At 51.5% G+C, this 16334-nt stretch overlaps 1 protein-coding gene across 4 annotated transcripts in view; it reads right to left on the bottom strand.

The window, feature by feature from the left end:
* Positions 1 to 16334, bottom strand: part of WHRN (whirlin) — a 94671-nt gene that overhangs the window by 19535 nt on the left and 58802 nt on the right. For 2 of the 4 annotated variants that reach the window (XM_058523861.1, XM_058523860.1), the window contains exons 4-7: positions 4764 to 4966; positions 3663 to 3699; positions 1978 to 2190; positions 270 to 479 (exon numbers count right to left, since the gene is read on the bottom strand). In XM_058523861.1, the coding sequence (XP_058379844.1) occupies positions 270 to 479; positions 1978 to 2190; positions 3663 to 3699; positions 4764 to 4966 (663 nt within the window). The remainder of the gene's footprint in view (positions 1 to 269; positions 480 to 1977; positions 2191 to 3662; positions 3700 to 4763; positions 4967 to 16334) is intronic. The other 2 variants (XM_058523862.1, XM_058523863.1) reach the window with 2 other exon arrangements.

Raw genomic sequence — 16334 nt, forward strand, 5'->3', positions numbered from 1 at the left:
TTTTACCTTTCTCCCCAGCCTGGTCCCCCACACCGTGAGCCCTATGGGGCAGGGCCACATCTGCCTTGTTCATCAGTTGTTTCCTAGAGCCCGTGCCCGGCATGCAGCAGGCACTCAACAATTAGGAGGCTTTCATAGGTGAAAAAACCGGGCTCCGAGAGACAGGGCGCAGAGCTGGTAAGAGGTGGTGCCAGACCCATCTCACTCCAAAGCCAGCATCCTAACTCCCCCCCTGGCCATCAGGCCAGGAACGGGCAGGGGCAGCTCACCCTGGCCGAACTGACGGTGGTGGAGGTGCCGTGGCTGCCCGTGGACGAGCCCGTGTCGCTGTAGGAGACCGTGGAGTAGGTGTCCCCGGCACCAGGGCCCGGGGGCTGCCGCGCCTTCATTGACTCGATCTCCCGCCTCAGCACCAGGTGGTCGAAGCGGTCCAGGTCTTGCGGGGAGATGGTGCCCCTCACCTCGGACAGGAGCGAGAACTGGAGGCGGGGGACAAAGGGGTCACTCAGCATGGAGCTCCACCAGCAGGGGGGACCGGCCCCCTGCTACCCCAAATGGCCTGCATGCAAACTTGACCACTGGCCTCCCCTCCTTAACCTTCTGCGGCTCTGCACTGTCCTAGGAGAAAGTCCAAACACCTTCGCCTGAGTGCCAGGCCAGCATCATCTGATTCCTGCTTCCCTCTCCAGCTTCCTTGCTTGCCTTCTCCTCGGCATCTCAGCACACGTGCCTGACTGCAGCTCCCTGAACACACCAAGGAGCCCCCGGCCGTCCCTTCCACCTAGAACGCCTCCCAGCTCCTTTCTGGATCGTGCTTCCTCTCTTAGTCTTCCCACATGTAACCACTCCCAGTGGATTGAATCACTTCCTCCTCCATGTAGCTTCTGACCCTCCAACAGACTTCCACTAGAGCAAGGTTCTCAGAGCAGGCAGCACTGCAGCCACCTGGGGGCCTGTAAAAATGACCGGTGACTGAAGACAAAAAACAACAAATGCTGGAGAGGTTGTGGAGAAACAGGAACCCTCATTCGCTGCTGGTGGGAATGCAAACTGGTGCAGCCTCTATGGAAAACAGTATGGAGATTCCTCAAAAAATTAAAAATAGAAATAGCATATGACCCAGCTATCCCACTACTGGGTATTTATCTAAAGAACTCGAAATCAACAATTCAGAGAGACTTATGCACCCCTATGTTCATCGCAGCATTATTCACTATAGCCAAGAAGTGGAAGCAACCCAGGTGTCCCTCGACTGATGAATGGATAAAGAAGATGTGGTATATATATACAGTGGAATACTACTCAGCCATAAAAAAGACAAAATCGTCCCATTTGCAACAACATGGATGGACCTGGAGGGTATTATGTTAAGCGAAATAAGTCAGACAGAGAAAGACAAACACCATATGATCTCACTCATACGTGGAAGATAAACTAACACACGGTCAAAAAGAACAGTTTGGTGGTTACCAGGGGAAAGTGGGTGGGGGGATGGGCACAAGGGATACATTTATACGGTGACTGACAAACAATGTACAACTAAAATTTCACAATGTTATAAACAATTATATCAATAAAAAAAAATTGAAAACAAGCACACACACACACACACAAAAGACTGGTGACTGGCTCCCATCCACAGATGTGTGGCATTAACCAGCCTGGGGTGGGGCCTGGGCACTGCTTTTTAAGAGCAATCTAGATGATTCTAAATGAACACTCAGCATTGGAAGCCAGTGCGTTAGGCCCCAATCACAGGGGACTTTAATTGACTGTTTCCCGAGGAGTCTGAGGGCTTTGGGACAGGGGGTGGTCTGGGTCACCAGCCTCTGCCCAAGGTTCAGTTTAGGCCTGAGTCCTTGTGGTTCTCAGGAAAGGAGTGGGGGATGAAGGGAGGCAGGGAAGGACACAGAGCCCTCGAGAGCTGAGGCCAGGCCCCACCAGCCCCCGTCCTGCCGGAGGAGGGGCGCGGGTCACCTTGGCGTGGGTGTTGAGCAGCTCGCACAGGGCCATGACGAGGGCGTCCACGGAGACGCTGCCGAGGCGGTACTCCTCCAGGTAGTAGGCCATGGTGGCGCGCTCCTGCTCGCTCAGCAGATGCCGGGCCTGCTCCTCCAGCACCACGCGCGTCTGGTTCCCCAGGCTGCTCAGTGTCACCTGGGAGCCGGCTGGCCCCTTGTAAAACCCCAGCTGAAAGACAGGGAGACAGAGGCCCAGGGGTTCGGAGCTGCTCTGGAGCCGAGCGGCCAGGCCACACCAGCGACCACACCACAGAGGGGTGAGGTGGTCCCTCACGGTAAACCTGCAGGAGACGGGACCGATATGTTCTGAGTGTGGCCTCGTGCAGCTGCAAAGTGCTCTATGGCTTACGTGGCCCTTTTACATATGTGATCTCATCAGGCCCTTGCAACCATGCCGAGTCGAGCAATACGATTAGGGTGCCCACTTTATTCTCTAGGTGTCAGTATCTCCCTTGGAAAATCGGGGATAATAGTAACTTTATTTCCAAAATATAGCTCAGATCTGCACGCACACACTCCACCCCCTCCTGCCGCTGTCTCTATTATCATCAGTTTCTTTTTTTGTGTGTGTGTGTGAGGAAGATCAGCCCTGAGCTAACACCCATGCCAATCCTCCTCCTTTTTTTCCCTTTTTCTCCCCGAAGCCCCAGTAGATAGTTGTATCTCATAGTTGCACATCCTTCTAGTTGCTGCATGTGGGATGCCGCCTCAGCATGGCCAGAGAAGCGGTGCGTTGGTGAGCGCCCGGGATCCAAACCCGGGCCACCAGTAGCGGAGCACCCGCACTTAACTGCTAAGCCTCGGGGCTGGCCCTATCATCATCTTCTAAGACGCCATCCAGTCTCCTCTCTTATCCCCTTGGCCTTTCCCTATCACCTACACAGAGCTGCTGGAATGATCTCATAAAAACACACGTCTTCTTGTGTTGCTCGGTGCTTAAGCCCTTCCACAGCATCCCATACACGATTTTAGGTTAGAAGCCAAACCTCTTATGTAGCCCACACAGCCCCGTGTGATCTGGCTGTCCCCACTGCTGTCAGCCTGTTCCCAACTCCCCCTTGCTCACTACACTCCCTCCCCAACAAGCCGAGCCCTTTCCGTGCCCTGGGGCTCCGGCACATGCTGTGTCCTCTGATGAGAACCCCCCTCCGGCTCCTGCACCAGACTTTGATCTCGCTAACTTCTATCTAACATTCGGTTCACAGCCCAGATATCACGTCACCACCTCAGAGGGCCTCTGCCCTCCCTCTCCCGGGGCCCCCACCCACATTAGGTGTCTCATCTGTTATTCTCTCTCCTGATACCCTGCACCTTGCCTTCATGGCACTGAACATCTTTTGTGATGAGGTATGTGTGGAGGCTTGTTGGTTTTTGTGTGTGTCTCCTTCCCGGGGTGTAACCTTCATGAGGGCAGGGACCTGCTCTGTTCTGTTCACGGCCCTTAACCCCGGTGTCCGTGGCGGTGCCTGGAACCTGGCAGCACCCACAGACTGGGGAATGGAGGGTGCACCGACAGTCAGCAGGCCGCCCCCATGCAATGAGATCATGGAAGGGAGTCGCGTGGCACACTACTGGGCTCACAGCTTCCCGTGCGGGGAGCTACAAGGAAGCCAAAGCTTCCCACGGATGGAGAGCACCTACCTTGTCTGTCCTTTCAGGTATGAGATCCCCAGGAAACCTGTGAAGAAAGACAGGCACGTTCAGCTGCAGTCTGCACAGGTCACACAGGCGCCAGCTGGGGAAAAGCGGATTTGCAGCGGGATGAGCAAAGCTTTGTGAGAACCACGGCCTCCACCTGCCGGGGCTTCTCGAGGGACTCTGAACCCTGCACAGACGGGTGGCTGCCAGCCTCCCATCAACCATGCAGACAGCACTTCTAAAACCATGAACAGTGGACTTCCAAGTTGTTTCCAACCCTACAGGACCAGGCGGGTAATGTGAGGACAGAGAGAAGAAATGACAATCGATGGGTGGCCTCAGGTAGGGCGGATCGAGGGAGGGTGGGGACAAGAGTGATCAGGAGACTCTGAGATGTAGCTCAGCTCCAGCCCACGTTTTCACAAAAAAAAGTGGGCTCAAGGTGCCAGGATTCCTGATGTGTAAGAAGCAGACAGAAATCCAGTTTTTTATGGGAAACCTGATATCTTTTTAAATACTGGCAACTAATTAAAAACATTTATAATACTGTACAGGTGAAAACAGAGGGAGGGAGGGAAGAAAGGAAGAAAGGGAGAGAGAAAGAGAGATACTCTGGGTGCAGTTGGCCTGGGGGCCACCAGCCAGTCTGAGACTTCTGATGGAAATCCAAAAGTGACAATTATTAGCAACTATGCAGCCACCTGGCCACTCTATCTCACTTTGTGACTTCCCAGATCCTTTCCCCCAGGGTAACTCATGGGATCCCCATGAACAGATCTGGGATGGAGGCAGGGGTTATGGTCCTCGCTTTTCAGACAAGCAACTAAGGGCCCAAAGATAAGTTAAGTGATTCCCGAGGCAAATAAAGGAGAGAGCTGGATCATGCAGTGCAGCTTTCCGAGGGACACTGAGGCCAGGAGAGGAGAACGGATGTGCCGTGGTCACCCCCCACCAATGAAAGGGGCCCTGGTTTTGGGACCCCAGGCTCTGAGAGCTGGTGCATCTTTACAGATCAGGGCATGGTCAGGGGATGGGAGGGGGCCACCCCTGGCTTTCAGAATGGCCCTGGGATCCTGGGGCTCTGAGCGAGCAGTGTGGCCAGACCCTGCCAAGTTCGTGGCGGTGTCCCCAATCCGGGAACTGGCAATCCACTTGGTCTCGTCCACGGTGGTGCGGGCATGGGGCAGCCTCCCGACGTCCTTCACTGTCAGGATGAGGTGCTGGGAAGACTTGAGCATCCTGACCGCTTCGTCGTGCAGGATGCTGAGAAAGCTCTGCCCATTCACCTCCAGAATCTGGTCCCCAACCTGCCAAGACCACCACACAACAGTCACCTGGGCTGTTCATAGGACACTGACTCATGCTAGCAGCTTTAGAGCCCTGATCTCAATTCTCCTTTGGGCCAGCCTGCTGGAGGTCACCGCGGCTCAGAGAGGTTATGTGGACACCTGAGGGTCACACAGCAAGCCAACAGCATTGTCAACCTTCCAATCCTGATCCTGAACCCATGCTCCTGTCACTAGAAAGGGCCACCTCCCCTTGACCTAGCAATGGCTTCGAGGGTGGGTCTACAACGAGATTCCCAAGGGTTCCCTTATCTAGAAGACAAGAATCATCTCAGAGGCCTGGTGGGGGGTGGGATGGGGGTAGGATGAGACGAGAGGGGTGAAGGCATACTTCCATGATTTTCCTCCTACACGTTGTTGAGATTTTTACTCAAGCATGCATTCTTATATCACCTTAAAATGTAAACAACATTTTAATTTACTCAAAAAAAAAGAGCAATAAATGAGAAAACTAACCTCCCGTTAAAGCAATAACATATTGCTCGGATTCTTACAACAAGCAGGCAGTTTTATTTTGTATTGTAAAAACACATTTTTTAACGATAGGATTAAAAAAATAGAGGGGGGAAAAAAACTAGCGTTCCCATAAAAATAAATATGTGAGAAAGATAGAAGAGGTTGGAAGGGAAGACGTGCGTATGAGATGAAAGACTTGCAGCTCATTTACACTCGGAGGGTCCGGTGTTTCTCTTCCTTTCAAAGACGGGACGACTGAGGCCCACAGCCGGGAAGTGGCTGCCCGGGGTCACAGCCCCCACGACCTTGAAGGGCAGCCTCATAATGCCAATTATTCACAGCTGTTTTTCCTTCTCCTCGGCCTCCCAGTCTGCTGATGGCACATGATCAACCCCCAGGGGTTTTTTCCAGCATTTTTCAAGGCAAAATTCGGAAAAACTGAGCCAAAAAGGAATTTGGAAGAAAAAGGGGAGAAAAGATGTGCCGATGAGACAGAACTGGAACCGTGGACCCCAGTTTCCTGTCTTGTCTTCAACACCTCGCCTGCAGTTGGGGAGTTTCCAGTACAGAAAGCGGTTACAAATTCACACCTTCCGTTTCCTCTCTGCACCAGCTTTGAGGTGCTCTGAGAAGGCCCGTGTGCCTCCACCTCCCCAGTCGACAACACTGACTGCACACCTCCCAGGGGCCAGGCTCTGCCCCGGGATTCTGTGTCAAGCAAGACAGACCCACCCCTGCTCTCACATCGCTCCCAGTTGAGATGGGGCTCGGTTTTGTGCTATAATTGGGTTTTCCCATCAGCCTCTCCACACTGTATCCCCAGGGCCTGGCACCCAGTGGCAATTCAATAAAAGTTCATCAAATGGATGAAAAGTCAGACCCTCATTCCCCTCCATTCCTAGCTCCGGGACCATCTCTGCTGTAGCCTGGTGGGGCCCCAAATTTCAAGCGACCATGTATCACATGCTGACTGTGTGCGAGGCACCTCGTCTGTCCCTTTACATAGCTTTCCTTATTTAATATCCTCACCATCCTGTTAAATAGGTATCATTGCTCTCCATTTCATCAGAGAGAAAACGGAGGCTCAGAGAGGTTAAGGAAATAGTCTGTGGTCACAGAGCTAGCGAAGAGGACAGCTGGGATGCAGACCCGGGTCAGGCTGGTCCCACTGGGCTCTGTCAGGAGCTCTGCCCAGGGACACGTGGCATGGCTTCAAATCCAACACATCTGCAGCCCATGTCCTGCCATCCCTCCCTAACCCTGCCGGCAGCACCCAGATCTGAAAACCTGTCCCCGTCACCAGCTCTGCCTTTATCCCCCTGAATAGATCCCTCAGCAAGTCCCACCCAATCTTCACCTTCCTCCACCCCCACCGTGCCCTGACCTGGGTCCCTGCCGCCACACACCTGGGTCCCTGCCTCCCCACACCTGGGCTCCTGAGCCAGCATCCCTCCTCCGGGCATATACACCTAAAGTGGCCTCAGACCTAACACCAGATTCATTTTTCCTCAACTTTCTGCTTTCATGACACATGTCCCTGCTTAAAAACCTCCAACGACCCTCACCAGCCAGGAGGCAGCAGAGCGCTCTGGTGAATGGCTTCAACGACCATCAGACCCTGTTCAAATCCTGGCTCTCTACTTCCACGCCATGTGAGCTCGAGCGAATCTGCCAATAGCTTTTGTGTCTCACGTTCCTCGGGTGTAAAAAGGGGGTCCTCGCCCTGGATTGTCCTCCTCCCAATTTCTAGGGTCATCACCATCTGTTCCCCAAGGCCACCAGCAATATCTACAATTCTCTCTCTTTCCGCATCTCTGAGCTCCCTAGTTGAGAAACCCAGGTCCCTGAGAACTGAGGCAGCCCCAGCTGGTTTCCCAGGAAAGAGTTTGAGATGAGACCCAACACCTGGCTCAGGGCTTGGCATATAGCAAGTGCTCAATAAGTGCATATGCATGAAGGCAAGGATTCTGCCACTTCTACCTGGCCTCACCAGCTCCCCCTCCTGGCCTCTCTCCCGGCGCTCAGAAGCAGAGATGTGAGAAGGCGAGTTTTTGCAGGCACTGGGGCCTTACTGGGAGTGAGGGGTAACTCACTTCCTGCCAGGCTCACTTGTGCACTACAGCTCTGAGCTGGAGGCCAGGCTACACTTTTCATCTGTTGAAGTGCTCTGTTTTCTTAAGTATCCCTCTCAATAGCTTCGGCTTTTGTTAAGCTAAGGGAATCAGTTTAAATCTCCATACACTTGATTTCATCCCAGCAGTTTAATTAAAGGAACTAGCATCAGAGAGACCCGATATGTGAGGGCATCCTTTTGTATGCAAGCCTCTTCCTACAGGTCCAGGTCCAGGGGAAGCAGAGAGGGACAACCCCATCCCACAAGCATCTACCTGGCCCTCCACAGTGAGACTGGGGCAGGGGGTGGGGAGGGAATGTCCCAAAGATTGCATAGGACACATGTACACTAAACAATGTATTCCTTGTTTATCTGGAACGCAAATTTAAATGGGCGTCCTGAATTTGTATTAGCTAAATCTGGCAGCCGTGGGGTGGGGGTGTCAGTAACCGCTGGGGACAATGGTTCTTGCGGGGATGGGGGCTGAGTTAGTGCTATGGTTTCCAAACTCCTTATTCTCCCCGCCCTGAGCCTGGTACCTGTCCTTTATGCCATCAGAGTCCCGTGAATCACCAACATACCACTTACTTAGCCTCATCCTAAGAGTTAATATCCGCGAAATCACAGGTTTGCTGTGCTAATCACATTTCCCCTCACGCTTGTTAAAGAAACGTATCCCCGCCAGATCTGTGAGAGGCAGCGTGGGGTTCATGTGTGATCCGCCTGGGGAACAGGCATGAAATAGGGGTCACGCTCCAGAAACCCTGACTGAATGGGGGGACGTGAGCCCATCTTCCCAAGCCTCTTTCCAATCCTCTCCTGTCTTTCTTCTTCCTCTAGGGCTTGTTTTAAAACTGAAGCTCTAGACGAGGTTGGCTTTGGGGTCCCCGCGCAGCCCTCCGTAGCGTCTGAGTTACTCCCATTTCTCCGTGTCCAGCTCTCTCTTTGCCTCTACTTGTTGGAAAGCTTCCTGAGGTCCGGAGCACGGTCAGAATAGGTGTCTGCATGCTCAACCACCAACCACTTTCGAATAAATCCAGCGTCTCCCCTGCTGCTCGCAGCAGCCCTAGGTCCGCGGGGTGTGAAGTCCCAGCCCTACGGTGCAGCAGCAGGATGCCCTCATTCTAAAGCCCGGCGACCATGACGTAGTAGCCGTGCGGCCCCGCACAGCTCTCAAGTACCCTCTGAGTCTCAGTGTTCTCATCTGTAAAATGGGCATGATATTACCAGCCGTTCCCAGGTGGCTGTGAGAATCAAATGGGACCCCTCGGCACGGAGCCTAACACACGAGAGGCTTTCCATAGCTTTTCATTCGCTTCCTTTCCAAACGGAGCGGACAGGGTCAGAGATGTCAGGCGACTTGCTCGAGGTCACGGTTGCACAGGAAGTGGACGAAGCACCCAGTATGTGAGCCCGGCTTTCCCATATTCTTCCCACTACCCCGTGCCACCTTCACCCCAGCATCATGCCTGGCACACAAGAACCTGTTAGTAAATGGTGAAGGGATGGGAGACAGCGCCCCCCTGCTCTCCCAGTCTCACTGCCGTTCGCTTCCCCTTGTCCCATGGTTTGTGCGATGTGAAGTTGGAGGTGGCACCTCTAAAGGTCTGTATCTGGTTCTTTCCGCCCCAGAAAACTAAGTGCTCTATGTGTTTATTCACTGAAACATTACTTTCTCTGACCCACCGAAGCCAGCTCTGAGTTAGATGATATCCGGGTAAAGGGGCGAAGAGGCTGTGATTGTCAGGGCCTTCGAGGGGTCTCCTACAGATGGGGAGACTGAGGCCCAGAAAGCACGGGGACGTATCCAGGGCCACAGAGCGAGGCAACGGCAATGCCCACACCCTGAGGCTAATGAACCAAGAAAACATCCACGCTGCCCAGAACTCACGGGACACGACCCCCCGGAGAAAGGAGAGACAGGTGCAGAGGGTGATTGAGTGTCTAATATTGCTCAGCTTGCACAGGGGCGCCCACGGGGAGGACATGGAAGGATAAACGAATAAAGGCGGCTTTATTTTATTTTTCACCATGGGCATCCTATTTATCACCAGTGATGGAGGAGCGCAGGGTGGACCACGGGAGTGCCCTTCATTTTAAGGCAGGGGAAAGACTCCTCCATCATCCACAGCCCATCGAGGGACAGGCTCCGATTTGGGACACTCCAAGGAGAATGTGAAGGGACTTCAGGAAGGACAGGACACTGATTTCCCCTGAACTTGGCCAACCACAAGGAGCAGGAATTCACTTCCTCTGGGTCTGAGGGGGCGCAGGAGCAGAGGGGAGGAGGCCCTTGGAGCAGCGGAAAGTGCTCAGTAGGATTGGGAGTGAGCCCAGCTCGGTAACAGTCCCCTGGTACTCCCTAAGAGACCTGGGGAACATAATTTTACCGCCCTAAGCCTCCCTTCCCTCAAAACGGAAACAAGACCACCAAGTGCTGGAGTGTTATGCAGACTAAATAAGAGGCCATCTGGTGTGTAGTTATGAGCACAGATCCAGGAGTCTGCCCTCAGCGTCTAATTCCAGACTCTGCCACTTACGAGCTGTGTGACGTTGGGTAACTTCCCTACCCTCTCTGTGCCTCAGTTATCTTCTCTGGAAATAGGGAGAGCATCAGTGCCTACCTCCTAGTCTAAGGATTAAACGAGTTCACATACTCTCCACTGTACTCCCAGCACCTCAAACAGCATCTGGCACACAGTAGGTGCTCAATGAATATCTACTGAATGGACACATATAAAGCAGGTACACGATGAGCATACAATAGGTGCTCAGTCAATGTTAGCTGCATGTTTGAAACACCATGGTTACTCCTGAAGTGACCCCTGGGTCACTCCCCAGCCAAACCTGTGACTCTGCCTCCTCACAGTCTCCGCAAGCCACCCCCACCTTTCCACCTGCCTCCTCCTGGCCCTGCCTTCAGCTTCAGCAGACCCACATATGCTGACCACACCCACGAGGCACACACTGCTATCCCCATTTTACAGGGGGGGAGGCTGAGGCCAAAAGCAAAGTGACGGGAGCTGGGACTTGGCCTTGGTTCTGCCAGCCTGCAAAGCCCCTGCTCAAACTAGTGCGGACTCCTCCTCTAAGAAAAACCAGCCTCCCCTTCCTCCACCTCTTACGTAATCTCTCAGCCCTGGGCTTGGTGCTATGCGCACAGTAGGTGCTCTATTCATGCCTGGTGGAAGAAACCGAACACAAATGAGCCAACAGAACCCGTGGTGGGATGGCAGTGGCCCCGAGCTCCCCCACCAGAGGAAGTCGGGAGAGAAACCTGCCAACAACCCGATCCGTGCGCTGAGCCAGGAGACAGGAATCTGCCCTCCCAGGGCGAGCCGGCTGGGCTACGACCCCGGAAAAAGCCGATTCGTGGCCTTCTTCACCGCCTTCCCAAGTCTTTACTGAAATAGATCTTGCGGCTCCCGATGAGGACCCCGCTGATCGTATCATTACCGCAAGGAAAATTCAAATTCTATTAAAGAGTTTTATAGCAATTATGAATCTTTAATAGTCTTCCATGTCAGGTATGAAACTTTCATGGGCTGTTTTTTTTTTTTTTTTGGTACAAGTGAGCAATGCAGTTTTAATGAGACAACATTAGTTTTTCCCAACAGTTCAGAAGTGAGTAAACCTCATCCATATTTGTTAAAAAAGAGGATCAAGGTAAAGCTAAGAAGGTTCCAGAGCCGGCTGGGGGTAGGGCTGGGTCTGGGTGAGCTCTTCATTAGGCTCTCAGGCTTGGTGCTCTCACAAGGCAGAAGCCGATCAGAAGTGTCGCAGATGGCACTGGCAGAGCTGATGGATGCTGACTTCCAGTCTGGCCCCTGCTTCCTTCTGGTTCCTTCTTCTGACCTGAGCACATCCGCTGTCAGCACTCTATTCAGGACAAGGGCAGCCCTCAATGAAGACCTGCTCTAAGTCATCAGTGTTTGAAACGCTGAGGCCCAGAGAAGGGAAAGAACTTGCCCAAGGTCATACTCTGAGTCAAGGTCAGAGCTAGGCTGTAGAAGCCCCTCCTGTGTTCTCCCGGCAAGAGAGTCTGGCTACCAAGCAAACGTGTCAGAGCAATTACGAAGGCCAACCCCAGGAGGAATAACAGCTGTGGACCCCCTGAGCGCCTCGCAGAGCCAGCCACCTCCCGCAATTTAGGTCTAAACACGCACACGCTTAATAAGCCCCACGTGAGGCACGGACTAGTGTCCTGTTTTATAGATGAGGGTAGTGAAGTTCAGAGAGGTGCAGTCACTTGCCCAAGGACACCCAGCAAGCAAAGTAGCAGAGCAACACTGCAACCCAGCCCAGCTGCTATTCTGAGCCTCGGGCTTGTACTTGCTTACTCCGCATTTCAACTCACACGACTCAAAGGCTCGAAACCAGCACTGTCCCAAAGAACTTTCCGCAATCACAGATATGTTCTACATATGTGCTGTCCAATACAGCAGCCACTGCTATTTAAATTTACATTAATTAAAATTAAACAAAATTAAAAATTCATCTCCCTAGTCACACTGGCTCCATTTCGACAGCCAGGTGAGACTGGCTGTTGCCGTACTGACCAGCACTAAGGCTGGTGCCCAGACTGAAGCCCTGATTTTCTCCACTCCTCCTCCAGGGCTCCCCAGCTCAGTGCTGGAGCCCCAAACTTCCACATCTACTGGTCAACCATCAGGGCCACTGAATTTTACCTTCCCCTCCAGAAGGATCGAAGGATCTCTAATCGCTCACCCTCCTCTGTCTCCACTACTCCACCCTGGTCCAGGCCACCGTGGCCTCTCCCCTGGACCACGGCCACCTCTTAACCCGCCTCCCTGCCTCCACCCTCGACACTCGTCCAACACTCGCCCGTGATGGTTAACCTTCTGTGTCGACCTCGCTGAGGGACGCCCAGAGAGCTGGTAAAACGTTACTTCTGGGTGTGTCTGTGAGGCATCTGGGGAAGAGGTTGGCATATGAATGGGCAGACCGAGTAAAGCAGAGGGCCCTCCCCACGTGGGGGGGCCTCATCCCATCCACTGAGGGTCTGAATGGAACAAACAGGCAGAGGAGGAGGGTGAATTCTCTCTCTGCTGGAGCTGGGACGTCCATCTTCTCCTGCCTTCGGATGTTGGTGCCCTCGGTTTGGGGGCCTTTGGACTCAGACTGGGGTTTACACCACTGGCCCCCCAATTCTGGGACCTTTGGACTGGGATTTATATCATCAGCTCCCCTGGTTCTCAGGCCTTTGGACTCAGACTGAATTACACCACTGGATTTCCTGGGTCTCCCCGTGTAGATGGCAGATAGTGGGAATCTGTGGCCTCCATAATCACATCAGTCAATTCCTATAACAAATTTCCTTTTCTTTCTTTCTTTCCTTCTCTCCTTCCTTCCTATCTATCTGTCTATCTACCTACCTACCTACCTACCTATCTACCTATCTATCTATCTATCTACCTACCTACCTACCTATCTATCTACCTACCTACCTATCTACCTATCTATCTACCTACCTACCTACCTACCTATCTATCTCCTATTGCTTCTGTTTCTCTGGAGAATCCTGATTAATACACCTCCCTATGTAGCAAAGGGATCAATTTAAACTGCAAGTCTGATCTTGTCAGACCTTCCTTAAACCCCCTAGTGACTTCCAAGCTCCTCCTTTACCTGGCCTGAGAGAGCCTTACCTTGCCAGTCCATCTCTCATTTCTTTCTTCAATCTATTTCCAATCCAACCACACTTGTCATCTCTCAGTTCTAGGAACAGATGGAGCCTTTTCCCACCTCAGGGCCTTTGCATATGCTGTTCCTCTGGCCAAAAGGTTTTCGCTCCATTCCTCACCTGAATGACTCCTGCTCAACCTTCAGATCTCAGATCAAATGACACCCCCTCCAAGGCAGGTATCCCTAGTCCTCCCAGAGCACCCTGCAGCATGCCCCCAGCCCTCGTCATGGTTTGAGATCTTGCTGGGCTGGAAGCACTGAGTTCAGGGCCAGTGTGCTGCATCCCCCTTGCATGGCACATGGGAGGCACCTGACAGAATCAGTGAATGAGCGAATAAACTATTAAATGAATGGAAGAGCAAGCATACAAATAAGCAAGCTATTCCCTTGTCCTTTCCAGTGTCTGCAGACAGGCAGGAGATGTTTTCCACGTAAAGGTTTAGTTTGACAAGGCCAGGCCACGCAGGGGGGTTGAGGACTTGCAGCCCGCTCCGTACACTGCAGCAGGGAGAGAGCATCCAACTCTCTCAATCCCAGGGAAGGCAAAGAGTAAAACCACAAATCACAATTCTGTCCTGGCTGGAATTATGCCTGGGAAAGAGTGCACATTTATCCAGCCCCTCGTTCTGGAAGAGAGAAAACTGGGGCGAGAGGTAGAGATGTCACGGGTCTGAGGCCTCCCCGTCAGGGGGGATAAAGCTGGCCTGGAACCCAGCCCTTTGTGCTGCTCTGCAGACCGGCAAGAAGCACCGAGTTCTCAAGTTCAAGTCCACAGCCTTATATACACAGCGACGGGTCAGATGTGACAGAAGGGAAACCCCATTTATAATAGCAACAGAAGAGAGAAAATACTTAGGAATAAACTTAAGACGTGCCACACCTACGTGAAGAAAACTTTAAACACTCAAAATGGACTCAACAAATAGAAAAGAAAAAAATGCCCTGTTCTTGGAAAGGATTCAGCATCAAGATTCAGTTCTCTCTCGGTTGAAAATTTAACATTGTCCCGATAAAAACACCAATAAGCTTTTGTCAGATAAGCTGACATAAAACGGTCATGTGAAAAAAATAAAACTGCACAGGGAGGGAGCTTACCTGCATGTTGCTAAGCTAAAGGAGCCAGTCTGAAAAGGCTACACACTGTATGGTTCCAACTATATGACATTCTAGAAAAGGCAAAACTCTGGAGACAGTAAAAAGATCAGTGGTTGCCAGGGGTTTGGGGAAAGAGGGAGGGATGATAAGTGGGGCACGGGATTTTCAGGATATTCTGTATTACGTTATGCATTTGTCAAAACCCACAGACTGTACAACACCAAGAGTGAAACCTCATGTAAACAACGGACTTTGCTGTCAGTGCCATCGAGGTGATTCTGACTCCTAGCGCCTCTGTGGACAGCAGAGCGGAACCTGCCTGGTCTTTCTGTGCCCTCCTCTCACCTTCCGGCGCTGTATCAGCCAGTGCTCCACTGCTATTCATAGGGTTCCCATGGCCAATTTTTTCAGAAGTGGGTGGCCAGGTCCTCCTTCCTAGTCTGTCCTAGTCTGGAAGCTCTGCTGAAACCTATCCACCATGGTGACCCTGCTGGCACTGAAATCCCGGTGGCACGGCTCTCAGCATCACAGCAACATGCAGCCGCCACAGTATAACTGACGGACGGGTGGTGAGGTTCCTTGACCAGGAAACAAACCTGGGCCACAGCCGTGAGAGCGCTGAATCTTAACCACTAGACCACCAGGGCAGGCTAACGATGGACTTCAGTCAATAATAACAAATCACTACTGGCCCATCACTGTAACAAATGTACTACACTGATACAAGATGTTAATATTAGAGGAAACTGTGTATGGGAAGCGGGGGAGAAAAGATCTAGGAGAACTCTGTGCCTTCTGCTCAATCTTTCTGTGAACCCAAACCTGCTCTAAAAAAGGCATCTATTAATTTTTTTAAATGATAATTTTTTTAATTAAAAAAATCAAACTGCAAGAATGGCTATGAACACCCTGATACAGAAGGGCTGCAAGAGGAGGCGCCAGATACTAAATCTCCTCTACGGCCTCTGTCATCCACTGGTGTGGCACTGACTCACGAGGAGATGGACAGATGGGGGAATGGACTAGAAACAGGCCCCAGGACACACGGAAATGCAGTATATGGTAAAGGTGGCATCGCAAGTCACTGGGGCAAAGATGGGCTTTTTAAGTAGCCCTGGGACAATTATGTAGCCATTTGGAAAGAGATAAAATTGGATCCACAGCTCATACCCTACATAAGAATAAATGCCAAACAGATCAGAGATCTCAACAGAGAAAATGTATTTACCAGTATTAAAAGAAAAAATGGGTAAAATCCTCTCTATTCTGGGCATAGGGGAAGGTTTTCTAAGAACTCAGATTCAAGCAAAGAAAGGATTGATAATTAAACTAGATGACAATGGGGGGCCGGCCCCGTGGCTTAGCGGTTAAGTGCGTGCGCTCTGCTACTGGCGGCCTGGGTTCGGATCCCGGGCGCGCACCAACACACCGCTTCTCCGGCCATGCTGAGGCCTTGTCCCACATACAGCAACTAGCAGGATGTGCAACTATGACATACAACTGTCTACTGGGGCTTTGGGAAAAAAAAAAAAGGAGGAGGATTGGCAATAGATGTTAGCTCAGGGCTGATCTTCCTCAAAAAAAAAAAATAAAAAGAAATACATTAAACTAGATGACAATAAAAAACTTTCACACTGAAAAAAAAACTCTATAAGCAAAGTCGAAAGACATTGACAACCAGGGAGAAAACACTTGTAATACATATATCAAAGATAAAGGGCTAATTAGTCTTAAAATATAAAGAATTCTTAAATTTTAGGGGAAAAAAAATCCAAAATTCTGATAACAAAAGGATAATAAAAGACACGAACAATTTACAAAAAAGACATAAGAAATGGTCCTTAAACATATGAAAAGATGTTCAATTTCACTCATAATAAGAAAATTGCAAAACAAAGCTACACCAAGATACCATTTCTCATCTATCAGACTGGAAATAATTAAACTTGACAGTACCTG

The sequence above is a fragment of the Diceros bicornis genome, chromosome 28 (genome assembly GCF_020826845.1).
Source record: "Diceros bicornis minor isolate mBicDic1 chromosome 28, mDicBic1.mat.cur, whole genome shotgun sequence".
Taxonomy (NCBI): domain Eukaryota; kingdom Metazoa; phylum Chordata; class Mammalia; order Perissodactyla; family Rhinocerotidae; genus Diceros; species Diceros bicornis.